Source organism: Oreochromis niloticus, linkage group LG17, assembly GCF_001858045.2.
Source record: "Oreochromis niloticus isolate F11D_XX linkage group LG17, O_niloticus_UMD_NMBU, whole genome shotgun sequence".
Taxonomy (NCBI): domain Eukaryota; kingdom Metazoa; phylum Chordata; class Actinopteri; order Cichliformes; family Cichlidae; genus Oreochromis; species Oreochromis niloticus.
Window position 1 is genome coordinate 20,957,527 of NC_031981.2, and position 27,566 is coordinate 20,985,092.

The following is a 27,566-nucleotide window of genomic DNA, read 5'->3' on the forward strand; positions in this document are numbered from 1 at the left end:
ATAGTTTGCTGTGATATACTGCAGTGGCAGAAGTAGGAGAGGTTCTAACCCTTTTCTCGCTCTCTCTCTTACTTATTGGCTCATCTGTCACTCTGACTTCAAGACATAAAAGCATGTGGACACAGAGGATACAGCCTGGCTGATCTGTTGTGTCTGCTTCTGTGTTTCTTTTCCTATAAGGTGAAGGGCTTTTCTTGCACAGGACTGATGGTTCGTCTTCTTCTGTCAAACAGATGGAAATTTTGAACATCGACAGATGTGTTTCAGAGTTGAGTAGGTGTTTTGTTTTGCCGCTGGGTATAGACTTCGATTTAGTTGGCCGTGTATACAGAGGTTTATTCTGTATAATATGAGTTCAGCTGAGGCCAATAACTCTTTATACACAAGAGTTCAGGACAGAGCTTTACCAGCACACACATACTTCCACCAGCACATGGATAAGTGCAGCTCTGTGGCTCTGGGATTAGCAACACTGCCTTGTACTAGATGGTTCTCCTCAATCCTGTATCCTGTGTGATGTTTTATGTCCCCCCCCTGCATTCTTATCATCAGTTACTTCCCACAAATAAGCATGCTTGCTGTGTCTCCTACAGCTTTCCAGTAAACTTTGGTTTTGCTAAAACAACTCCTTTTGTTTTTGAGTCTTAGAGAGAGGATCTGTTTATCATTTAGTGGTGGTTGGTGAAAACCAAACACAACCATTTCCTCCAAACAGACTTTATTTGTCACATACACAATCATACAGAGTACAACATGTAGTCAAGACCCTTACTGGATACCGGTTGGGAATCAAACTTGTGACTCCTGCTTCAAAAATTTGTAGTCTTACCACTAGACTGTTCAGCTGCAGTTCCTGTGCAGTTGTTCCTACAAGCACTCCAGGACCATAAAGCTTTCTGAGAATTACAGAATTCACCTGCATTTCACTGAAATGAATTAAGTTCAGGCGCCAGAATTGTTTTATGATTGTGAAAAGTTGGATGATTTGACCTCCACGATTTGTTTATAATTACTAAAATGAACCAGCTGGCATTTAGTCCAATATCTCTGTGATGTTACTGCTGCACTGTTTTCGCTTTTTGGAATTCATGCAAAGTCTCCTCAGAGCTGCCGGTGTGTCCCCTGGTGCTACAGTATGGCTGTGAATGGGTCAACGTAGGAGCTGAATTGTCTCACACACACCTGGCTCCTTCCACATTTCTGAATTCAAAGAAGCTGCGTACAGACAGCGTGCAAAGAATTTGAAAAATAAGCAAAGGCAGACGGGAACTCAGTGATGAATGAGCGATCAGCAGCCACGGCGAGGGCGGAGGCGGGGGGAGGCTGAGTGAGTCGTTTCTCACGGTGATGTTTTCAGCCTGAAGCTTTTTGAGCACTGTAACCAAAATCTACTCTGACACCAAGCCTATAACTCAATCTACCCCCGTCTCCTTTTCTTCTTTCTGTATCTTCCCTTCCCTCTCTCAGCCATCTGTCCTCTGTCATGTTGAATGAGCAACATCCAGAGACGACTGCGCTGTCATCTTCTGCTCAGGAGTGTGTGTGTGTGTGATGAGTTGGGAGCTCAGCAGGAGGTTTCCATCTGTACCGAAAAAGAAACTACAGATCCATTAATATGCACACTGACAGCAGCATACTCTTACTTCACCCTGGATCTGCGGTAGCATCACCACGCAACATTAGAAGACAAGAATTAGTTTGTTTTTTAACCCGATGAGCTTTTTGTTTTGTTTTTTTTAGTCCTCCCACGAAAAGTCTTTTTATGCAACATTTATTTCTTAAGAGTTAAACTTTTTGAGGACAGGAAACACTTTGACACACATCCTGTTGGGAAAGTTTCTCTGAGATACTATTAATCCTCAAAGAAGCCTTCTGCTATATGTGAAACATTAACTGTAGGTCTCACACATTCCTTTTTGAGGCTTAGTCATTTTCCAGACGTGCTTTCTGAGCTCAACATCTGCTTCACGGATTTTCTTGCTCCTTTATTTCAGGAGTAAAGACGTCTAGAAGACACTAAGAGCATTACAGGAACTTTAGAAATTTTTCCAAATTAAAGTGGGCTAAAGACATTTTTTCTTATGAATATGTAGAAAGCAATCATTAGCTCAAAAAACATGTGTATTCTTGCTTCCTTAGTTTTACTCCGATAATACGCAATCAAATCATATACATCATAGTTTCAGGGCTGCATGTCAGTGGATAAAATGCTCTAAAAAACATCAAATGTATTTCATAAAATGTAGCCAAATCACACAACGAACACTTACAGGTGTGGACAGAAGTTTACATCCATCATGGGCATGAATGTCAGGGTAATTTTGGATTTTTAATGGCTTCTTGTAACTGGTTTTCCAGGGTGGGATGATTGCAGAGCATACATTTTTAATGACTTTGAAAAACAACTACTGGATGCACAAGTTTGAATTTATGTTGGATTTTTTCTGATCCACACAGGGTCAGAAGTGTACATACATACTCAGATATATACAGTAGATATACCCTCACTAATATTTGGTTAAATGTATGTTAGCAAGTGGCACCTAGAACAGATGTTTTTGTTAGCCATCAAGGAGGTTCTGGCATAATTCTGGCTGCGTATTTGACCGTTCTTCTTGGCAGGAATAGTCAAGTTAAGTTTAACTGGTAGGTTCATCGGCACAGATCTGACTTTTAAGCATAGTCAAAAATAGGGTTGAGGTCAGGACTTTGGGAAGGCCATTCCAGAAGCGCAGTGTTTTGTTGTGTATTTGTCCTGTTAGAACACCAAACTGTGTCTATCTACCTGTTAATTTTAGGTGAAGTTAAAGGATTCATTAATCTGTCTTGCTACCACCACCATACTGGACAATTAGTCCTGTGTTCTTAGGTTTGAAAGCCTCACGGTGCTCAGTCCATGGAGATGTAAAACGCACTTCACTGTGAACAGTGACGCTGGTGTTCCAGCAGTTTGTAGTTCATGGCAGGCTTCAGCTGCACTTAGTAAAGGATTTAAGTGAGTGTATGTATATATTTGATGCTCCTGATGAGTGTATTCAACCTTCTTCAGACCACAGCTGTGTTTTATTTATTTATTTATTGCGAAATGTGCATCACGTTTTGGAAATCAGAAGGGAAAGTACACACTTAAAAATTACTTACATCTTTTATACTGCCTGAAGATTTTCTCATTATCATTAAATGTCTGATTTAAATAAAGTTCTGTAACATTCCACTTTATATCCATACAGCTCATACATTTATGTGACATAACTAACACAACAACCAATTTAGTGCATCCCTGTGTTTGATCCACGGTATCTCCCTTTGGGCTTTCTCTCATTCATTTGGGACATTACTGGAACGAAATGTGTAATCCATGCATATAGACCAAGAAAACTTATTCCTGCACATCATCTAAGGGAAATTCAGAATCACCCTCTTTATTTTGATAACATGGAAGGCACAGCTTGTGTTGAATCTGCTGTCTGTACTTCATATCCAGTGATGGTGAGGTGAGGTAAAAGAAGGCTGGGTATGTGCAGTTTATAGTACCTCTTCCACAGTCTGATTCCTAGCTCAGGGATTTTTTTCTCCACCTTATCGTGGCATCGACTGATTATTTCGGGGATTGTAGCGCTCGTACTGATCGAAATGAAAGCCAGAAATTATTCAACCGTGATAAACTCTTCAGGTCACAAACAAATCAGCTGCCAGGCCATCTAATGATCACTTCTGAGTCACAAAAACCCACTGAGATCAGTTTTATCGCACTGAAGGCAAAAAAAAAAAAAAAAAAAAGCGGCCAGCTCTGCTCATTTAGCGGACTGAGAAATAGATCTTATTTATAAAGATGTTATTTCAGCCTTTTTCTGAGAGCTACTTGCTGAATTGATTCTTTAATCTCAGTATTAATTTCAGTCGTGCTGATTCTTCTTCTGCTGCTCACACTACAATTGACCAAAGCCTGAGTAATCCACACAGCGCTAACTACAAATAGGAGGCAGCACGACTGTATGAAGGTGTGTGTGTGTGTGTGTGTGTGTGTGTGTGTGTGTGTGTGTGTGTGTGTGTCAGGCTAGTTTAGCAGTAATAAATGCCTCAGTGAGTGTACGCTTAAACAGTGATGGATGTTGCCTCTCTTATATGTGTGTGCACCAGTCCCTCGTTAGCTCTCCACTGAGCCTTGCTAATGGCTAATGGACAAACAATTAACTGGCCCTTAACGATGTTAACGAGTTAATGAGCTCGTTAAGACGACAACACTGGGTGCAACAGAGAGAGAGCGAGGGAGACTGTAACTGAGAGCGAAAATTGAAAATCTATAATCGCTTCACTTCATTTCACAACTACACTAAAATTTAAAGCCCTGCTAGCATTTCCTAGTGGTTCCAGTGTTCATTACAGACACAATACAGACAGGAAAAGAGAAGGTGACTGTTTGTCCTTAGGCTGATGAACGAAGAGTGGTCATGAGAGTCATACAATCAAAACTGTAGAGTCCTTACACAAGAGAGATTAACTAGGTAATCAAAGCTGAAGTCTGCTTACTGAGGTCCTTGTATTCAACCCTGGCAGTTTTATTGAGGATGTAAGCCACTGCATTAGGCAGCATCACCAGCAATATCTAATAATCACAATCTTGGTATTGTCGACCAGTCGTATCCTCTAAAAGTAACTTTTCCGCACTCCTCCTTAACACCCTTCACTTGGTGTGAAACGCAGCAGGTAGACAGTTGCACATCCACTCTGTTCTGTCTTCACTTATCTTGCAGTAAAATTTTAGCTGGCACCTCAAATTTACCAAATAGATTTAAACATGCTTATAAGTGATGAGTTCAACCTGCATTCATTTTAATGAGGACGCCCATGTTCAGTTCTAAAGAAGTTTTTCTAAAGAAAACAACCCTTAAGCTCAGTCTTCAGTCTATGAACTATTTTTTTTTTCTCTGATAGGTTTTTTGGTCCAAAGTGCTTATTTATCCTAAGTTGATTTTTCTATGTAATATTTAAGCAAACAGGAAATCAAGCAGGACCTATCTTACCATGTGGTTGGTAAGTCTTCAGCCAATGAGCATCCAGTTACCTTCAGTTTTTAAGTTTTTTTGTGGTTTTGTGACACATTTCTCAGGTTGAGGGTTCACAAAAGAAGGCCATGAGCCATCAGGGGATTTCGTGGTAGCAACTTCCATCTTATATATACAGTCTGTAATGATTCTCATTATCACTCTGCTCATCTAAATTTAAAAAAAAAATCAGTAAAGCAAATGTTCCACTTGTGTAATTTTTTGGTTCTATCTTCAGCTGATTTCTTTGTTTTTAGTTTTGTGCAGTTTTCAGTGGGATGTACAGTTAAACTTTTGTGGGGCTAAAGTTAGTTGAAGCATGTAAGGAGGCCTTTGTGTCATGAATAATCCATTAATCTACATAAGAATGAAATCTCTCTGCCAGATGTGCAAGGTTTACAGTGGTTGGCAGTGAAAAAAACATCTGACCTCATATTAAACTTCATATAAAAGCTGCTGAGGTAGATTTTTTGACCCTTTTATTATTTTGACAGTTGTCACTTTGATGATGGATCACGTGCAGCAGCAGTGACATGTGACACGAGTCTCAGAGCTGATGTGGACTGATAGCTGATGGATGATGTTTAGAAAACACTGACAAATAAACAAATAAGAAAACAGATAAATGGCCAGCTGCTGTTACCATAGTGACTGCCATCTCTCTCTGCCTTCATGTCGAGTCCCGTCAGTGTTTTTGCAGCGTGGTAAACAGGAAGTCTGTGCAGGCTGGATGGATTATGGTAATGTCCCAGAGGCCAGGTGCATGATGGGAATGGAGATGAATGTGTGGAGGCTGGTCGGGTTGGAAATGAGGCAGATTATGGAAATATGATGGTCTGGAATTCAGGCTTTTCTTGGCAGCTCAGAGACTTAGTGAGTCTTATCTCAAACAGATTGACTTTCCGTGGAGTCTGCCCCTGTCATCTTGTCTGTCTGCCTCTGAAAATTAAAAAAACAGCCTACCAAAAGAATAATATTTCAGTACAAGAACATTCACTTATTTCACCTCCTCTTGTGTAAATGAGTCAGTCACTGTGATTGACATCCTCTGTAAAGGTCACTGTTCGGCGTCAGGCTGGTCTCTCTCACTGAACATCAATAATCAGAATCAAAAACAAAAAAACCTAATATTACTTCTGAGTTCACTTTGTGTCCTCCACCACCCTGCCTCATTAATATTCATGAGCTGTGGGCGTGAGCGAAGGTCAGTGCAGGAAACAGGTGAGGTGCCCACCCCTCACCAAAAAGCATCATGAATGTTAATGAATGCACAAAAGAAGCTCGTTAATATTGATGAGGCAGTGGATGTAACCGGGGCTGCTAAATAGCTCAGGTGGCATTTAGAGGCCATGTTTTTGTTAATGTGTTCCTAAAGTGGTGCTTTTTATGTTGGGGGTTAAACAATGAGGGTGAAGATCAAATCTTCATTAAATCTATCTTTACATTAGCTCAAGGGTCCTCTGTGTGTCCCGAAAATCCGCAGAAATACTGAAATGAAAGATTCTGTACGGAATGCCAAGTGTGTCAAAAAACAACAAATAATTCATGTCTTAATTCAGTTCCTGGAAATATTCATGATGTGTCCCTGTTAGGGGGAAAGACACAAAAAAATAGCTCAAAAATATGAATAACCAGAGTGAGGAATTGTGTTGGCTGTTGCACTGAGATATTAAAGTCCCCAAAAGTGACCATGAATCCTCCAAAGAATGACAAAACGTTCTTACCACACTTTAAAAAGATCTCGATTGTTGTGCGAACATTGTCTCCCTCATAGTCGCTAATGAAGACTAGCTTTTCTTTACTTTTTGCTTAGTCATAGATAGACCTGGATTAGTAGAGTGCAGTAGAAAATACAGCAGAGCTGCTGTTAGAGCTGTTAGCTGGTTTTAGTTCAACTTTCTTCAAAGTAGATCAAACATAATAAAGTCACACGACATGAAAATTTAATCAAACTGTTTGACAGAAGAAAAGTGTTATTTTTAAGACACTCAAGTCTAACATTAGCTGATGTAACTTGTAACCAGCTGCTGCTGTTGTTTCACCAGCTCGTTGTCAGTTTTCTGGAGACGGGAGGATCCCATGTCTAATCTCTTGGCAATAATGAACTGTGACAATGTTGTGAATAAGTAAGCATGTTTATGCACATTTTCATGTGTTAGAGACCTGCCTTCAGTTCAGGAGTTGTCTGTTTTCTTTGTGCTTGCACTTCTGTGATGACGGGAGCTCTTCTTAGATGATAAAGCATGGTTTAGACACAAGTTAAAATTTGCCTCCTCTGTATGCAAATGCCTATGACTTGTCTTCACCTTTGCCTTTGGTATACTACGTATGTGGCTCAGTCATTCTTATTTTTATTTTAAATTAACTTAACTTAAAAAAATGTCTGACTGTGCCTTTAAAGGAAATGTCCTTTCCATTTGTTTCATGTTTTGAGATTTTTAAGAATAACTGTCTCCTCTGTACCAAGATGTTTTTGCCTTACTACTGTTCCCACTACTCACTTTTTATCCACATCATCTCTCCTCAGGGCGGGGTACCTGCCACAGGGTGTTCCTTTGCAGCTGATTGGCTATCTGCCAGAGGAGACGTCCTTCCTTCCATGGCACGCTGCCAGCCGAGCGCTCTACCAGCTGGACAAACTGCTGGACCGCACAGACGAATACAGGCTGTTCAGTGTAAACAACCAATCAGTCACAATCTTAATCGATCAATTAACCACTAACTGCTTCTTGTTAGCAGAATAAACAGTCTCTTATCATTGTGTGTGCTAACAGGACTATGTGCTGAAGCAGGTTGCATCGCGGTACCATCAGATGGGTTGGCCAACGAATGGCCCCGGCACAGAGGGCAACGTCCTGCAAGCATCCTACCAGACTGAGTATGCAGCACACAGACATTCCTGTTGGTGTTATTGCACTAACAACACTCAGTCAGTCAGTGGAAGGCAGTGCCCCTTTAACAACATTTGTTCTTTGACTGAGAAACACTGTCGCATCGTTGAAACAGTAAACAAAACTTAGTTCAGCATTATAGCAGCCTGCTTATTCTCTTTCCTGTCACATTGTTGAGCAGAATTATTCATGTCAGATTCTTGGGTTACTTAACTCAAACTAATGAATCAGAAGTCAGCCGCATCTATGTCCAGTCTGGACAGAGGTGAAAGTCGTGGTTTAGCTTAGCTTGATGTCTGTTAGCTAGACTGCAAATCATTAATGGTTAAACATGTTGATTTTAGGGGGATTTTTTTGCTGACAATGGAGTTCAGACAAAGTTCAGACCTTCTATGACTCAAACCTGGAAATCTCAGACTATAAATTTAACATACAGAACCACCAGTCACCCTCCATAAAGTTATTAACGCAAGTGACTTTTAAAAAAATCAGCTACCACTAGCTAGCAAGTATTATGCTGCCATCCAGAATCTCATGCACTCCAAATACAAAATGCAAGAATGCAATTTGAGACATGATAAAAGTTTAGGTATTAGGCTAAACCAGTCTGAAAATTTTCTGGAATAATCTCTGTGCTACATGTGAGTGATGTTCTGTGTCCAGACAAGAACCTATTGTCCATAAGATGTTTCTTTGAGCATTTTTTTCTTCTCTATGTCTATTCAGGGAGTTGCAGAGAGAGCTTATCATGTTAGCGTGTAGCTTTGGAAACAAACAGTGCCACCGTCAAGCCGTTGCCTACATCTCTGACTGGATCTCCAGCAACAAAAACAGGTACAAATACACCCACAGACTGTTTCATTTAACACTTGTGCCAAAATTGGTGCTACATGTGACACTGGAAGCCATCTATGGATAAAATAGGTGTGTAAAGGACTCATTTTAGGTGGAAGGTGATTATTTAAAAAGCCACCAGTTGTCACGCGTTTGCCTCAAACGATGCAACATGTAGAGATGTCTCAAACTAATGTCAAAAATTAAACTGAGCGAAAAATTTGCGTCGTCCCAAATGTACAGTGATGGAGACTCTGCAGGGAATGCGACTTCTGGTGACATCAGTCTGAGACCAAGTGGAACAGAAATTCATCTGTTGGCAGCTAACATCTGTTCATTAGTCTCATTCACTGTTTGGGGGGACAAAAGACAAACTTTCCTTCTGTTAAATATGAACAAAGGATAACTTTTTGAATGAACACATTCAGTGTTTTTAATATTTTCAAAGAGTTACCCAAACTTTTTCATCAGTAAAGATTAAATTTGATGACCTCCCCAGTACCGTTAATGACCTCTCTTGTCTTTTACTGATCCATTTGCTTCTATGCTTTCCTTTTCTCTGTCATTCCTTTTGGCTCCAGCTCTCTTTTTTCAGTCACGTGCTGCTGGGTCCTGCGTTCCCTCTGTGTCCTTAACAAGATCTGCAAAATTAGATTTCAAACTGCAAATTAAATAGAAACAGATGCTGGAGTTCTGCACAGGACAGCAGGGAGCTGATGATAATAGGAGTCGTAAAAAAAACAAAAAAAACCCCCCAAAAAGCACAAAATGAAACTGTTTCTGCTCCATCCAGTTAAAAATGTGACTGGATCTAAACAATAGATAAGTCCTCGCTAATCTCTGACATGTGCGTTTTTCTGAATAATCACCACGTGCCGCAAAATATTTCTGGATTCACTGCATTTACAGCATGCTCTTTGCATTATCTGTGTTTCTCAGTTTTAGCCTTGTCTTTTAAAGATCAGTTGTTTACAGTGAACCAAATGGCACCCATTTTCCCTCCTCACTACAACGCCACTGTGGCATTTTCTCATATTTTGGAAGCAGTCTGGAAATGCTTCATTCTCTTAGGTGGAAAAGTGCCAGATAAATCTACATTTATGCAGGATTAATCCCTCCAGGGGTGACTTTTTAATATTTCATGCTCTATTCACTGGTTTTTAATCCCATATGGAGATCACATGTATGTGATCTTCCTCCCCATGCCCGGGTATTAATTAAAAACCTGCTTTGAATCAAAATGCTGCAATAATTGCCAGGAGAGAGAGCTCATCTGACCTCATTTCATAGGTACACAAACCTCTTACTGTCTACCAAGTCACCAAAGAACCACTGAGAGGTAGGGTTAGGACTGGGTTGCATTTTATCCATGTGCTAATGAAGCATCATTTCAAAGACTAGAAGATGGTACTTTTAAAATCAGTTCTCTTGTGCTATAGTCACAGTAGGGAAAACAGTCGCTGGCTGAAGCAAAACCACTGCGAGACTATGAAATAGCTGCCTTGAAAACAGGGACCAGGTCAGCAGCACTCACCAGCCGCAATGTTCAAAATGACTTTGGTGCATCAAGAGGATAAAAAGGCAATATGTCAGAATGACCTCCTGTCAGTGTGTCATTGGAAGGTGTCAAGTTACCAATTGCATGCAATTTTTCTGTCATAGAATATGGCACATTAAAATTGCACATTTGTTGTCTTCTAATGCAACTCTGTTGCTGTTTACATACACAGAAATGCATATCAGAAATTAACATTAACTGTTCACAGTAAGAATCCACATTGAACCAGTCAGATTTTAACACATTGAGGCTACAGTTTTAAATCAGACACCCAGAATTTGCAAACTTCCACTGTCTAAGAGTAACTGTAGTCAGTCTGAGTCTGAATGCTAATGTTTGGAGACAGGTTGCCTCCCACTAGGTGACCTGACTGAGCTGTGGTCCAAAGTGGTTACTCAGAGGTAGAGGGTGTTGGAAGCTAAACCAACCAGTTGGTTGCCGCAATTGCTTGCAATCATTCGCCAAAAGATTCTGGGCCATAACCAGGTTTCCATCTCACTTTCACTCTCGTGTGAGTGCATCATTGAATGTATTGCTTAGTTTTCCCCATTAACATTTGGGCATGCCAAAACATACACCAAAGAGTAGTTTTGAATCCAATCCTAATGTTTGAGCGTACATACAGAGACAGAGGTTTTTTGTTTTCTAAACTTTACTGTGTTTTTTTTTTTTACACCAACCTTTACTTTCAATTGACCCTACTCACCCTCAACCCGAACTCTAACTCCTTTTTCATGATGTCAGTCCTTTTTATTCTCTGTTCCGACTCTAATTGTGATTGTATAGTTGAAATTTGGCATGTAGTCCCAAGCACTTTGTGTAGTCAGTAAGAGTAGAAAAGTGCTGTAGAAATGGAAGTACATTATATTACATTACTATATGAATTAGAACTGACAGTTATCAACTTACTTGCACTTACAACACAAAGCTGAACACGTTCCTACTGATCTGCAGGAAAAAGAAAAGGAAAGAAAAGGAACACCTGTTGGAACACTTGTTCATTTTAAAGCTGCCATTACAGTCCCACAGAAATGTGCCAAGAAAAATATAGCCTTGATATAAATGAACACCTCCATTTCATTCATATATAGTTTTTTGTTTTTTGTTGGGGTTTTTTTTTTTTTCTAAATCACCTGCTGTGATGTGACTCAGGCAAAAAGAATACAAATAATTCTGGTCCAGAACAATGAGCTGCTAATATTGTAGTGCTTACATCCCTCTGGAATATTAATCATGTCTTGTGGGGGTTACTTTGTAAATTAGCCATCTAAATGGCTCAAAAATGATCTGTTTTTAAATGAATCTTATGCTCTTATGCGTCTGCAGCCATCAATGGATTATGTGGTAAAGGTTTCAGGGACAACAATGGACTGCTAGGCCCCCATTAACCCCTGTTACTTCCACTTCTTGCTTTGTGTTTATTATTCTTCTGCCAATTATTTTAGGAATATGCAAACAAAGAATCTGAAACTGAACTAAAATTGTGCTGCAGAGTTTTCAACATCAGCCTTTGTGTCCAACACTTTGCTTCATACTGAGATTCAGTTTCTTCCTGATGGATTTTCATGAAATATGGTTCAGACATTTATGGTTCTGGGGTTTAATGTCAGGTTGACATTTGCTGTTTCGGGTCAAACATCTCGACTACAGTTAAATGGATTCCCGTGACATTTACACATTCATGTCTCCATGAAGAGGAATTGTCATAACTTCATCATCTGGCCTTTAATCTAGCCCCGGTACGAAGTGAGCGCCAAGCAGTTTGACACATTGGTTAATGATCGAACTCTGGTTAAATGAAAAAAGGTGCATAAATACATATCTGTAACAAGATGCAACCACAGTTCTCTGCATTAAAATAATGCACTGCCCACCCGCCTCTGCCTGAACTTCCAGCTGCATTCTTATACAATGTTCCCTTTAGATGAGAACCAGTAACCATAACTGGACAAAATGGAGTCAGGTTTGGTGTGCCTGACTGTAAATCCCTCCCCAACAAGTCAAATTTTCAATGTGAAAGTGCCAAAAACAGTAGTTATGTTAAGGGCTGGTTTTAAAAACAGTCAATCCCCATTCTATCCCATTATAATTCCAAACACTAAAACACAAACACTTTATGGAGGCAGTTTGCTAATCTAACTAACTAGCTGATAATTTAGCAATCAATCCTCTTATCTAAATGTGGTAACTTCCAGATCCAAAAGGTAACATGTGACTAATTTTGATTATTTAGTCTAAAAGTGAGGGTGGCTATGTCCATATTTTATACCCAATAGTCTACAATCTGCTGTAAATATGAATGACTGGGGAATTTGGTCCAACTAGATCCTACTTTCCCAGCTGGTATGATGTAATTACATTTGTTCAAAATGTGACTCTGCTGCATTGTTTTTATCCTCCATGACTATAGTGGAAAAAGAATAATCATAAGCGATAATAAGCTAGCTGCAATGAGAGCTTCACTTGGCTCAGTCTGATTAAAAAATATTCTACCCATTAAATTTCTGATGGTCATCTGTCTGCAGGTCAACAACAGCAGTACTACAGTCCTGTTTTTAATGATCAGACTGAGGTCATGTGTCTTTATTGGGTACTTTAAAAGGTTTTATGAGACTGACAGGGTAATTTTCTAATTTCTATATGATATTTAGACTGGGACGTCAGACATACAGACACATGGGCAGACAGACAGAGCAGATGGTGAAAAGCCATGTTTACCATTGGAGTAGGCGTTTGATCCGGGGGAAAAATATTTCAGGAGAAAGATGGAGCTTTAGGACATAAAACATCCTCTACAAACTGTTAAAACACATCCACATACAAAGGGAGCTCATTAATGGGAGCTAAGCCATCTGGGTGGTTGATTACGAGGAGGAAATGCAACATCATGAAGTTATTTTCATTGTGCAGGTGGCAAAATAGATGTAGTAGCAGGAGGACAGCATAGAGTATTACTTAATGTTTTACATGATTAATAACCTGGTAGTGTTATCTGGGTAAACACACTCGATGTCATAAATACACTCGAGTGCGCAGTGTTTGGCAGCTGTCGCCTGAGAAGGACTTTAATGCTACAGTCAGCAGTAATGTGGAAGTTAGCCAACCTGTGTGTGTGTGTGTGTGTGTGTGTGTGTGTGTGTGTGTGTGTGTGTGCGTGTGTGTGTGTGTGTGCGTGCGTGCGTGTGTGTGTGTGTGTGTGCTGGAGCTTGTTCTTATGTGGAGCATCTCTAAAATGATTTCCCAGGTCGCTGAATGATGTAATTGTCCCTGCATCACTCACTCTGTGCTCACACTGAATGCACGCACACGCACGCAGTGTTATCGTCCACGATATTATTTTGCTGCCAGTTGAGCTCACTGTATTGAGATTAAAGTTTGGTTTGCTGACAATTTAGGTCAAGCACACGCACATCTACACACACACACACACACACACACACACACACACACCCATGCACAGACACTTTATAGTATGAAAGAAATGTTCACCTTTTTGGCTTTACTTTAGATGATTCAGGCCAGTAACCAGCTGGAACACGAGGTCTGTGTGTGTGTTGGTGTTTAACCCTGTGAGGTCTGAGCTCTCAGACATGGTGGGAAAAGTGTGTCATGATCTCTGAAGGTGACTGCTCACATTCCTTATTTGTATCAGATGCTGTTAGAGTAGCTTTGCATGATTTTCAGATCAAAATGATCTTTATTTTATACCTGACTTTGGTGCAGCCCCTTAGTGCTTTTTCTGTAACATGTCTACCTTTCAAGGATGCTTCTTTCTGATTGGCTGATCCTTGTGAACAAGAGTCAAACTGACAAGTGCAGTCTGCACTGACAGGCAAGGTTTCCTCTTATCCTAGTACCTTCAGGGTTGACCCAGGATTTTCTGCACCGTGAAGGTGGTTCACTTCAACATGTTGACTTATACTGCAGACCAAACCTACAGCAGGTGTCACCACCTATTAACCTATCAAATCTCCAGAAAATAGCCTCATTAATCCTGAATCCTTCTGTGCAAGGTTTGTCATTAGTGTTTAGAGTCTTTGTTCTTCCTCGATGAGCATCAGTAAAGTTCAGAATGTAAGACAAAACTGTATTCATTTTTCCCCCACTGGCTGCAGACATTTTTTTAAATGTGTTAGTAATAGTATGTGATCCATATCAGGGCACTTGTTTTATTTTATATATTATGTTTTATATTTTACTTCATTTCACACGTAGCCTAGTCCAAGGCTACATTTGAATTCCGTTTCATGTTTATTCTTCAGCACCGAGGCTGTGGATGAGCAGATAAACCTAAAACTGCAACCTTTTTCACAAAAACATCCTCGTACTGTAATCAGATAGAGAAACCCTCAGATTATCTTAGGGAGTTGATGACCAGTGTCATGTGACCACGTATCCTGATTGCCGATTTTAGGGTGAGTGGATTTAGACACCAGAAAGATACCCGGATATGTTGAACTAACTTTGTGGTGCAGCACCCAGGTTGGCGTGCATGAGATCACTGCAGTTGTGTCTAAAATTCTTCACTTATTCACTTACACACTCTGTGAAACTATATATAGTTAGCTCATCTGCATTATGGGGAAAAATCCAAACACCTGCCAGATAATTTTCTCTGTGCTTTTAACTGACATGCATTTTTCTCATGAGTATCTGTTATTATATTTAGCTTTTTTTTTTTTTTTTTAAAGTTACATTAAAAGTGATGATGGCATCCAAAACATTTTCCTGGGTCCCATCTTGGATGCTGAGACACAACATGAAATGGCATCCCAGTCTCAAGCTGCCACAAAAACAACTTTTCAATTAAAAATAGATGTTGTATTTATTATTCAACAGATTTGCAAACACAGGAGTGTGAATTAGTGTCGAGGTGAGCTAAGGACAAAATAACTAACTAACAAACAAAGCTGTGTGCAGATACAGCCTGAGATAATCTACTAAACACAGCTCCAACATAAGCAGGTCACCGCTGCTCACTCCTTCAGATCAAACTTCACAGGTTACAACAAACACTGGAGTGACAGGCTGGGAGATGATGAAGTGAATGATCCTCTGCAGGTGGCAGCCATCTTGGCTCCTTATGTAGGATGTGGTCGTCAGGCTGTAGATTAATTAGCACTCACACTCTAGGACTATGTATACTCTTTCACAAAAGGAAGGAATCGCCATTCACACAAAATATGAAGTTACATTTTCATTTGGCGTTTCTGAGTTACTTCAAGTAAACCATGTAAGGGACATTAATAGATTTGGACATTGTGGGTGAATTAAAACAGTAAAACAAAGAAGAGTGGGCTAAAAGTCCTCCACAGCAACATGAAAGACTCGTGCCTGGTAAATAAGTCAATAAATCAAGCAGACCAAAAGAATGATATCTTCCTGTCATGCTAATATTTTACCGTCACTTAAAGTTGTGATATAATATTAGTGCTCAAACCAGTGGGATCTTCACACTCTAAGCAGTTCTTCTCTGGGGGATTCTTTCCAGTCGCAGTGTAATTGTCTTTCTCTGTGTGAAGTGAAGTGATCAGGCAGGTGTTCTGACTTCGCCTAATGAGTTTGTGATTTGTTTTTGTCTCTTCAGAGGTGTGTCGGTGTAATTGCTCCCCTGGAAATAAAACTTACACTTAAGTTTCACTCAGCATTGTCTTTTCCATTCCAGGGAGTTGTCAGAGTTTTAATTTGGCATTTTAAGAGAAAAATGCATGACGAGAAATAAAGAAAAGAATAATGGGTTTTCTTTAATGTTAGAGACTAGCATAGGCAGTCCTGTGAAATCTAACTGGAACTTAGATGAATCTATTCAAGGTTTCTTTCAAATGTTCATCAAAGTTTTTTTGTTTTTTTTCAGTTCAGCACAGTAATGGGTAAATCTGATCTGACATACAGTAAATAAACATGACCCCCCCCCAAACCTGGTGCAGAAGGGTCTTAGACTTTCTCGTCTGAATTTGACCTTCGGACTAGTCTTATTGAAATCTTGTGAGACCAGGTTCTCCTCGTGCAGAAATAATCTTTCAGTAGGCATAGATCTAAAGTTTAAAATAGATAAATAAATTATTAGGGAAGCGCTTCAAGGAGAACAGAGACGAGCACAGGTGTTACATCGGGTATGACCTTCCACATTCTGAAGTTTATTCTTTCACAGAGATTTTCCTTTGTGCACTTTCCTACAGCTACTCTCTGCTCCATACAGAGGAACACAGTGAAGTTATTCCGAACTAGACAACAAGCAGTCAGGTTGTCCTTGAGGTCTCCACAGAGGCAGAACAGAACACGGTCAGGTTATCATCCCCCACAAAGGCTCCACTGGGCCCAGCTCCTCAAAATAGTGAGAACTTGCCAAATAGAGAGGTCATCTCTAAAAAAATATGCACTGTATATACTCACCAGACACTTTATTAGTAACACCTTGCTAATACCAGGTTTTACCTCCTTTTGCTTTGAGAGCTGCTGTAACTCTTTGTCCTACAAAGATAACATTTGATGACTTCCTCTCTACCTTTAATGAAGAGTTTTGACAACTCAGTATATCAATAAAGATGTGGTTTGACAACCATTAGAACGGTTTCTGGGTAGCTACATAGACAGACCACCATCACCAATTTCTGATTCACACTCAGTAGATAAGCAGACCTGAAATATGACAGAAGCCGCTCAGTTTAGACAAGAACTTCAGGGGATGTCCTTGTAAGCTTTAAAGAGGTAAAGAGTTTATTCTTGATGGCACAGATTTAACAAGGTTCTGGAAACATACCTCAGGGATTTTGGTCCATATTGACATGAAACCATCATGCTGCACTTCCATCGTCTTCCACCACATCCAAAGGCTTTCTGTTGGAATGGTGACTGTGGAGGTGATTTCAGGACAGTGAACTTGTTGGCATGTTCAAGAAACCAGTTTGAGATGATTTGATGGTTACACTGTGCTCATAAAGGTCAGCAAAAGTACTCAGGTAAAGTAGGCTGTGAGGTTCAAATGATGCTCAGTTGCTACTGTGGGGCCCAAAGAGCACCAAGAAAATATCCCCATAACCTTTACACCAGCACCAGCACCGTTGATACAAGGTAGGATGGATTCATGCACTCGTGTTGTTTATACCATCAAAATGTAGCAAAATTTCGGACGAAATCAGACCCGGCAACATTTTTCTAATCTTCTTTTGTTGAGACTGTGTGAATTGTAGCCTCAGGTTTCTGTTCTTAGTAGACAGGAGGTACATCCAGTGTGGTGAAGAGACATATGATAAGGTGAAAATGTTCTCTATTTTCCTTTAAACAGAGCAACTTGAACATCATGTTGAATTAAATAAGACTTTAAACATCAGAATGAGACCACAAACTCAGAAAAGTGTTTACTGATGCCACAGATTTTACAGTGTCATAGGAACTTCTATATATTCAGATTTATTTTTCACAACCAGAGGAGGCACGCGCTACTGGCTCATACTCAGACACTTAAATATGAAGCTGCGTCCATCTTTTATAGACACTTACACGGATGTGGGTTTTGTCAGGTACACATGAAGTTTTTTATGTTGTTTTGACAGTTCAGAACATTTGTGTAGACTTTTTTCCCTTCATGGATGAAATGGGATTCATGGTGCATCAAAGGTCTTCCTCGAAGGGGCTCCAGATCTCGCTCTTATCAATCAGCCTGTACCACCAGGTGTTGCTTTTTTCCTCCAGCAGTCAGATAACTGAGAGACAGTTTGTGTAACCAGCATTCAGTGTGCCAGGTCACCTCACAGATTCCACTTTTATTCCTCTGCCTGCAAATGGTGATACACAGCACAATAATAAATGTTGACACAAGTCATGGGGTGCTTTCACAGCAGGTTCAAAATAAGAAGCATCATTCAGTTTGTGTTCAAAGACTTGACAAAAAAAAACAACTTTACAGACATATGACTGACACAAACCCAGCTCATTTTATTTTAATAAACTTTGTGTGCATTTATTTTCTCTGGTGTCACAGAGAGGTTACGAAAACTAATCAGCTAGAAGCAATATGACTCAAGACTGCAACTACACCATGTGTTATGTTGTAAATTGAAATAAACGGACCAAAATATATAATAGCAAAACACACATTTGTGACTGAAACAATGAAACACTGGCAGCAATAAATAGAGAAAAAAATGTCAGATATTGTGTTATTATATCTTGTTCACCTCTTTGCTAATGACGGATCAGCTCCATCAGCTGTTTATGGCATCACACGAGTCTGTTATATTGTGATGTTGGATATTAACCTCCTAACACGGTCAGTACCAACTTGTTGATTGTTGAGAGGTTAATGGGTGTTAATTTGTGTTTTCTTTACTGCTGATCCAGTAAGGGTCATGAGGGCAGCAGTCTAATCAGAGATGACCAGACCTTCCTGTGCCCAGCCACTCACTCCAGCTCCTCCAAGAGGATACAGGGGCAGAGTTTTCTCTGTATTCAGATAGAGGCTTAGGTTGTTATTCTGCCTTGTTAGTGTTGAAATAATTGTATTTGTCTTAACAAAGCAAACATCACCATTTTATGGGTTCATCTACAGCGAGCTGGTGGTAATCACCAACAGAGGGAGACTGTGGATAAAGGAAGCGGAAATGAGGTTCCTCTATAGGCTGTCTGGGATGTGGACAGAACAGAATGTTACTCCTCCACATCAAAAACAGCCATTTCAGATGATTCGGGGATTTGACCAGGGTGCGTCTAGGTGAGATGTTTCAGCATTTCCAACTGGGATTAGACGCGAGGGCAGACCCAGAACATGCTGGTGAAATTGAATCTCTCAGCTGGCTTAGGAATGCCTCAGAGTCCCCCAAGAAGTAAGTGTTAGAGGAGCTGGACAGGGAGAGAGAAATCTGAGAATCTCTGCTTAGACAGGTCTTATTTTTGTAACTGTCTATTCATTAAGTAAATCACTCATATCTGGCACCCTGGAAGATCAATATTCGGGTCAAACAACAGGAGCAGCTGGTCGATTGTACAGGTCGTAAACCAATAACAGGGTTAATGAGTATTTAGAGGTGGTGAAAATGCAAATATTGGCCATCCCAATGACTGTGACTGTTTATGAGTCCTTCCATGATTAATATAGCTGAACACACTCTTTTTTTTCCTGTGAAAGAACTTTTAGGATTTAAGTGACTGACTTGTTTTCACTTTTTCTGGTTGCTCATATTTCTTCACATCTTGAACATGTTTTTAGTAGTGTTGCTTGGTCTTGCTTGTCAGCACTTATACTACATCACCACCTTTCATTGTTGTGGAACAAAATCCAAGTCATGAACAAACCTTAGTACTGAAGAAAAGAAACTATGAAATGACAGGTTAGTGTAAAGTTAATGACAAAGCAGAATTCCAGTGATGCAAACAAAATGGAAACTTCTGGTAATTATGACTAAAAGACTATTACAGGGCAGTTGCTTCTGTTTTTAGTCAATTACAGCTGCAACAATGCAGTCATAACAAACTAACTAACAAACTATGGATGGGAAACACAAGAAACAAGTCTCCTTTACTTTAGTTCTGGTCAGTCGAGAATACCATTTTAATGACTTCCATCTCATCAAAATTATAAATAAGAGAGAACATCAGGGTCATCAACAGTTATTAAACAAGAGTTATTGTTTTGTAATGAAACTGAATCCTAACTGCAACTCTAACAGGCTCAACTTGAATTACATTATAAACATACAATCACAATTCAAACCTGTTCAAAATGAAGAGTTTGGTGACTGCAAAGAAATGCAGGGATTAAAAAGCTTTTAGCGCTGCAGCTTCAACATGAACAAAGTTCTACAGCAGTATGGCTCATCCACCCTGCCACTGTCAGACTATCTGAATCCACTGAAGCACCAGAACAAATGCCACGGTAGTTAGTGCTACAAATACAGCAAGGCAGCAGCTACCTGCGACCACATCACCGAAAGTCTTGTGAAGCTTTGCTCTGAGCATTCATCAGAGCAGCAGGGTGACTGGCTAACATGTTTTTTAGCATCTCAGTTAGAATTCTCCTAAACCTCTACTCAGAATTTATGCATCGCCATCTCTGTCTTGTCTGTTTACTTAGCCGTGTATCTCAAAGTTGGAACTTGGACACTGACTAGAACATTTGCTGTGTTTACTCTGATTAAAGTTTGGCTTGGCAATTGTGAATGCAGCTGAGACAGAAGCTGTCTGCAGTCAGCACGTATGCTATTCAAACTGAAAATATATTCCAACACAATAAATTTAGAGGTATGCGTGCCAATTAGACTTCCTGAAACTTTCTAAAGTCCCCGTTGTTCAAAAGTGTCTGAGTGTGGCTCTTTCTCTGCATTTTATGACCATAGCAGCAGCAGGAGGAATGTTTTTAATGGAGCTTCTTAATGGAATCAGAATTTCTCACTTAGCACCCAGAGAGCGTCCCAGTTAATCCCGCAGACATGCCTTATCGGGGCTTTTAGTTTTATTACCTTCCTGTCCCTGCAGGAAGGTGGTACTGCAAATAAGTCACATCAAATACTCACATTCCTAAAATGATACCAGACTTTTGCTGTACTGGTAATTTGTTGCACCGGGGCAGAGTGGCTTCAGTCAGTGTGATGGTGTGATATTGTGTCCCTGCCCTGTAGGATTCCTCCTAACATCCGAGACATAGTTTACTGCACCGGAGTCAGCCTGATGGACGAGGATGTGTGGGAGTTCATCTGGATGAAGTTTCACTCTTCCAACGCCGTTTCAGAGAAGAAGATCCTGCTGGAGGCTCTGACCTGCTCAGACAACACTTTCCTCCTCAACAGGTACACATGGCTCCGCTGTTTCTGTCGTTGCAGCTATTAGAGAATGATTCTGCATTGTTTAACCTCACAGACACTCAATGAGAGAGCTGTTTTTTTTAAATTGCATTCTAAAGTCATATGAATTAATATCATTGATCTACCCAGCAAATATGCCCTCTTGGGGCCCATGTGAGGGCAAGTGTGGGCAGACCCACGCAGCCCTAATACAAGGGGTCATCGCATAGTTGATTTGGCAGATTTTTGCACCAGATGCCCTTCCTGACACAACTCTCAAAGGATTTATGTCTCCTACATCGGGCCCACATGGGTTCTATACAGTATAACCATTTGTATGTGTCTTTCGAGACGGTCACTGTGATAGACTGACCCTAGAGTCTGAATTCTGCTTCACTATTTTTTATGTTTTCACGAAAGCAACAGCAGTAACAAATCTCCCCGTATGAAATCAGGATTTTGTTACTGAAACTGAAACTTGAGCCATGTACAATGACTCTGTGCTGGAGGGGAACATAAAGACAGGCCGAGTGTATCTGAGCATAAGATATATGAATAACAGTGGTGGGAAGTGAGATTAAGTTAACCTGTTAACATCCACAGGCATTTTTAACTGTGTGCCTGTCAGGCTGTGCCAGTACAGTCACATTGTGTAGTTTGAATATTAAATAATTCTGCATTGCTGCTATTTTTAATCAGTTTCCTGCTGTGAGCTTAATTCACATCTGGATTATCTACCTCCTGCTGTTTGTCTTTAATTGCATCTTGCGTACATGTTTTGCAAATGTCATATAATATTAAATTGTTAAGACCCTCCGGCAGATATGAAACAACATTCACATTTATTTTGAGCTGTAATAGGTGTCTGAATAAGAGGGACCAAAAACAGACACGTGGTAGACAAGCAGGATGGAATAAATAAATAGAACTTTAATAAAAACGTACTGAAAATAAACAGAACGTGCTGCCGGGAACAGTTTGGTTAAGACCAACTTAGAGTGGGTCTAAAAAAACATTATCAGACCAAGAAATGAAGGTAAAAGGACAAATTTGGGGGACAGCGTGGAAACAATGACTTTGTTCATATTTGGAAAATGACTCGGATACTGCAGAGTTTTGTCTGTACTGGGCTGTATTAGAATATGACAAACAAACCAGTGAACAATAAAAAATAAACAGGTGACTCCTACCTGTCAGGTGAGCTCTGTTAATTGGCGGCGCACTGACAGGAAAAAAATTGCTAATTGACAGAAAAGTATGTGCAGTGAAAAGATGCCTGGGGGGCGTTACATGTGCTGAAATCCAGCTAGGTTTGTGTGTGTGTGTGTGTGTGTGTGTGTGTGTGTGTGTGTGTGTGTGCGTGTGTGTGTGTGTGCAAGTGTGTTTTTGTGTGACTGTGTATACACAACACTGTATTTTATCAGGGGCAACTGCCACTATCGCTCATTTAGAAAAATTGCAAGGATGAATTACACACACACTCATAGTAAGACCGATCGGTGTGTGTGTGTGTCTGTGTGTGTGTGTCTGTGTGTGTGTGTGTGCGCGTGTGTGTGCGCGTGTGTGTGTGTGTGTCTCAGGTATTGATTTTCTACCCACAGTAAACTGTTCTGCAATCAGAGAGGTGGTACTGTATGTTCAGATTGCAGCACACACACACACAAATCAAAAACCACAGCTCAGAAAGAACCTGATTGGTCACACAGGAAATGGTTTCAGCAGAGGGATTGTGGGAAAAGAGAGAGAAAATTGATTTGGGGGTTTAATGAAAAGATGGCAGTTACAAACAACGAGCCAAGCGACGCGCGCACACACACACACACACACACACACACACACACACACACACACACACACACGGGCAGTGAAGCAACAGAAAATAGAGAACGATGAAGGTAAACTTTGAACACGGCGTTTGATGATTGAACATAAATTTATGAAACTTTTTGGCCTGCTCAGTTTCACATCTCAAAGAAAAAGAAAAACTCTCAATTTGATACGTTTACACATCCAAATGATCGCTCTGTGTGTGATCAACATGTTTCTGTAAATCCCTTTAAATTCCCTCCAATCCCCTTCAAGCTGGGAGTAGCTTGTGTGAGTGTTTCAGAGGACTCTTTCTTGATTTGGCACAAACATCCTCCGGCAGCTCTCAGGACAAAAAAACTACAAAATGACAGCTTGACCTTTTCTGGCCAGATTACATGAGCTGTCGACCCTCACGCTGCTGGCGAGTGACACACGCGTTAGACTTCACACACTGCGACTCTCACGCCGAAGCCAAAAAACAGAGGTTAAACAACTTTTAATATCTGAACACAAAATACACTTTACAAGTTCCAGTTGCCAGAGGTGCACAGAAGTTTCTCTATAAGGTTATTAATCCATGTAAGACAAAACTTTAACAGGAGCTAAAGAAGGTTATTGAACGACTCGTAACTTCAAAAGATCCACATTTACATCCCACATTGTTTTTTCTTAACTCTTTATTCCTTGAAAGCTGCTGTCATATTTCATGCATCAGGGAAGGCAGATGGGAAAACACTGTGGAAGAGTGTCCAGATTTATTCATCTTTGAAATCTGATGTGTCTACTTCTTTGCAACCTCTGTTCAACTGTCTGCATGAAGTTAAAATTTGGTTATCACATAATTTTCTTACACTGAACGAGAGTAAGACTGAAATCATAGTTTTTGGTAGTCACATTCTGCCAGACCAGTTAGCTGATGCCCTAGGACCTAGGGCCTAGGTCCTCTTGCTAGCCATCTCTCGCTCACTGTAAGAAACCTCGGAGTGTTCCTGGATAGCTCTTTTAATCTAGAGAAACAGGTCTCCACTATGGTAAAAAAACAGCTTTTACCAGTTGCGTCAGATATCCAAAGCAAAGCCGTTCCTTCCTTTAAAGGACCTTGAAAAGCTTATCCACTTATCACTTCCAGACTGGACTACTGTAACTCCTACTTGGGCCTCCAACACTCTTCTCTTTACCGGCTTCAGTTAGTTCAAAATGCAGCTGCGCGTCTTTTAACAGGTACTAGAATCTATGATCACATCACTCCCTTTTTAGCCAACTTACATTGGCTCCCTGTCAAATATCGTATAGATTTAAAAATTATTTTGTTCACTTTTAAAATTCTAAATAATTTAGCGCCCAGCTACCAATCAGATGCTCCTAGCACAACCAAGGTCTCGACTGAAGTCCAGAGGTGACCAGGCCTTTGCAACCGTGGCACCTAGACTCTGGAATAACCTCCCTGTTCATATTCGTACCGCCGAGTCTATCCGGTGTTTTAAATCCGGTCTTTTTACTTTGGCTTTTGATTCTAACTAGTTGGCTGTTATCTGGCTTGTTGTGTTGTCATCTGTTGTTTCCTGCCCTGTTTTCTTATTGTTTTGTTTTAATTGTCTCATGCTTTTACTGACTGTGAAGCACTATGGTCAACTTTGTTGTTTTTAATATGTGCTATATAAATAAATTTTGATTTGATTTGATTTGAAGAATGTGAACATCGTCTTTAAGGGCTTTATAGTTAAATTCAAAGTCAGTATTTGGAGCGAGTTTCAGTCTTTATTAATATTGTGATTGTGCTAATATTTGTTGAGGAGAATGTTTAGCATGTTAATGTGTTAGCATATATGGAACCTATCAGCTCTCGAGGTAGACTCGGTACAGTCACATTCCAACCTTTCCATCCTTTTCTTTGTGTCTCCAAGGCTGCTGAACCTGTCTCTGACCTCAGACCTGGTCCCAGAGCAGGATGTGATTGATGTCATCATCCACGTGGGTCGAAACCCTCAGGGTCGGAACCTGGCTTGGAGGTACTTCAGAGAGAAGTGGGACATCCTGAACGCGCGGTAAGAGACGTGAACGATCAAAGAAGCACGCACGCGTCTTCAAGTTCTGTACATGTGGCACCTGAAACGCCGTCTCTGTCTTCATTTCTGTTCAGATACGGTGAAGCTTTGTTCATGAATTCAAAACTCATCAGTGGAGTCACAGAGTTCCTCAACACTGAGCGAGAACTCAATGAGGTGAGTGAATCCAGTGGTGTTGTTTTTTCTGTGATCAGTCGACTAAAGATGACATCCGATAGAAAGTGGCATCTGGGGTTTAGAAAGGTGTGAAGCTGCTATTTAAAAGAACAAAAAAAACATCTTTCCCCGTCGAAGGTCTATTTCTCCCGATTTTAGTTTCACCTGAAAACCATCAAATCCTGAAGCCATCAAGTGTCAAACTGGCACAAAATCAGATTTAAAGACATCAAGACGTTCATTAAAGTTACTTGTTGTGTAAATTTAACTTTCCTGTGATATAAAATGTGAATGCAGCCACTATGACATCACACATTTTAAAGTTAGCAAAGTCAGGGTAAGTTCACTAATTTGATTATGAGATTTTGATTATGAGCCAAAGTGTTGTAACCATTCAAAGACAACTATTCTTTTGGATAATTTCTGAGATCGAGCCAGTGTGTTCTGATATGAAACAGAGTGACCAGCTGGGACTGAGTTACTGTTTTGTATCTTCTATGAAGTTTAGCTTCTTCTTCCTGATTTTCTTCCACCTGTGTTACACATTTGTTTAGCTTCCTCTAATTAACTCTGTCTGTACATATATCCTGAGTCCTGCCTTCATCCTTTCTTGGGGCATCTGTGGTTTTCCCAATGTGTTCCAATCCATTTTCCTCCCTGCTGTCTTCCTCATGTTCTCCTTACTTGGTAGAAACTTGGTGGAAACTTGTGGATTACTTTACTGTTGCACATTATAGACTTTGTGACTGTGGACTCTTTCATTTGGGCTAAATAAATGAAGGGAAATTAATTATTTCATTCAGAGCAAGAATAAATAAATCTATACCCTACAAGAAGGAAGATTATCACGTTTTCTACATGCCAGTATGGGAGCTTGGAAATTAACAGGACCTTGAAATTAATCAGTGTGTAATTGTGTTCTCGAGAGGCTCACAGCTGGATCAATATTCCAGATTTACTGTTGATTACTCAGAGAAAATAGAGCTTGATTAACAACATTAATCGTTCCTCTGTTGAATCATCTCACAGCTACTACGCTTGTTGTTTGATATGATGAAAAGATGGAAATCAGATATAATTAAATATAAAATTAAAGGAAGAGAAAAAAGGTCGTAGGTGTTTCTGAATAAATCTGTTTATTTAAACTTTGGTGATTAATATTCTTTCGACTTTCCTGTTGGTATGGTAACCGCATCAGGTTTGACTGTCAGTGAAACCTCAGAACAAAAACATCATGAGCTTAAATACATGATGATTCTTTTTAGTTTGAAAAGGGTCTTAGGGTGACTCACACAGGAGAGGGAAAGTGTAAAGATAACAGAAAGTGAAATCATGGCAGAGACGAGAGGAGGGAGGAGTGCTTGCTTAACGATATGAACTGTAGTAAAGTGAGCTGGAGGGATGGATTTTCTCCTGCGCTTCACTGAATCTGTCAAACTCGCAACAACATTAAGTTTCCTTTTTGGCTCTCAACTTTTAAAAAAAAATAATTAATTCACTTCTTTCAACAAAGTTTCTCTTTTGTGACCAAAAAGAAAAACCACCTCACATGTTGAAAACCTGTTAATTTACAGTCCTGTAAACCAAAGTCTTCTTTTGATATCTCCACTTTCATGCTGGAAATTTTATGTGTAATTATAAATTGTTGAAACAAAGTAATTTTCAACAGTTAATTGATGCCTTTCAAAGACAGTTTAGCTTGAATACATCACATGTTCACATTCAAACGTTTTTCTTCAGCTGTGTTTAAACAACAAAGTCTTCTTTATATAAAACCTCAGAGCTTTTTGTATTTCAGCTACTAAATGGCCAAATGTATATGCATGTGCCTTTTTATTGCTTTGTCCAGCTGCCTTAGTTCCACTTGTAACAAACAAAACAAATTGTAAAAAAAAAAAGTTTCAAACTTGGATGCAGACCATGATCTCCTAGCTAATAAATGGCTCAAGCCTCCCATGAATGGTAACTGCTGGAACACCAGTGTCACTGTCCACAATGCGGTCACTTTGACAACACCATGGACTGAGAGGGTGCCGACCAAGAAAGAAGCTGTGACTCCAAAATCAACACCTTCAACCTCGACTGAAATTTCAAGCTGCCCACGTGTACAAGTCAAGTGCTTACTGAAGAAAGGTTTGATGGTCAAACGAGACGAAGATTTAGTTCTGGCCACAGTGAACAGAAATTATGAATTATGTGAGAAGCTTGTTGAAGGCTACCAAAAGCATCTGGACGAAGTGCAGCTTGCAATGGGAAAGCTAACCAAAGATTAGTGGGGGGTTTATAAATGTATTTGACCTTACATGTATATGTGGTGGGGTGTGGTTTGTGGCTCAGCTGGAGGGGAGGGGTGGAGCAGTGGGTTCAGGGTGTGGTGTCAGGGGAGGCTGACACACACCTGAGCTCCGTCAGCTGATCATGTCTCCCTTGTA

General features: G+C 40.1%; 1 protein-coding gene and 1 long non-coding RNA gene across 2 annotated transcripts in view; one reads left to right on the forward strand and one right to left on the reverse strand.

Annotated features, from left to right (window-relative positions):
* LOC100692659 (thyrotropin-releasing hormone-degrading ectoenzyme) overlaps positions 1-27,566 on the forward strand; it is a 257,284-nt gene that overhangs the window by 223,002 nt on the left and 6,716 nt on the right. The window contains exons 14-19 of the mRNA XM_019347171.2: positions 7,573-7,720; positions 7,820-7,923; positions 8,663-8,770; positions 20,942-21,109; positions 24,817-24,957; positions 25,053-25,134. Of these exons, the coding sequence (XP_019202716.1) occupies positions 7,573-7,720; positions 7,820-7,923; positions 8,663-8,770; positions 20,942-21,109; positions 24,817-24,957; positions 25,053-25,134 (751 nt within the window). The remainder of the gene's footprint in view (positions 1-7,572; positions 7,721-7,819; positions 7,924-8,662; positions 8,771-20,941; positions 21,110-24,816; positions 24,958-25,052; positions 25,135-27,566) is intronic.
* Positions 714-7,629, reverse strand: LOC109195249 (uncharacterized). Its single transcript, XR_003214525.1, has 3 exons — positions 7,547-7,629; positions 5,689-6,004; positions 714-1,582 (listed from the first exon to the last, which is right to left on the reverse strand). It is a non-coding gene; the product is annotated as an uncharacterized LOC109195249 (long non-coding RNA).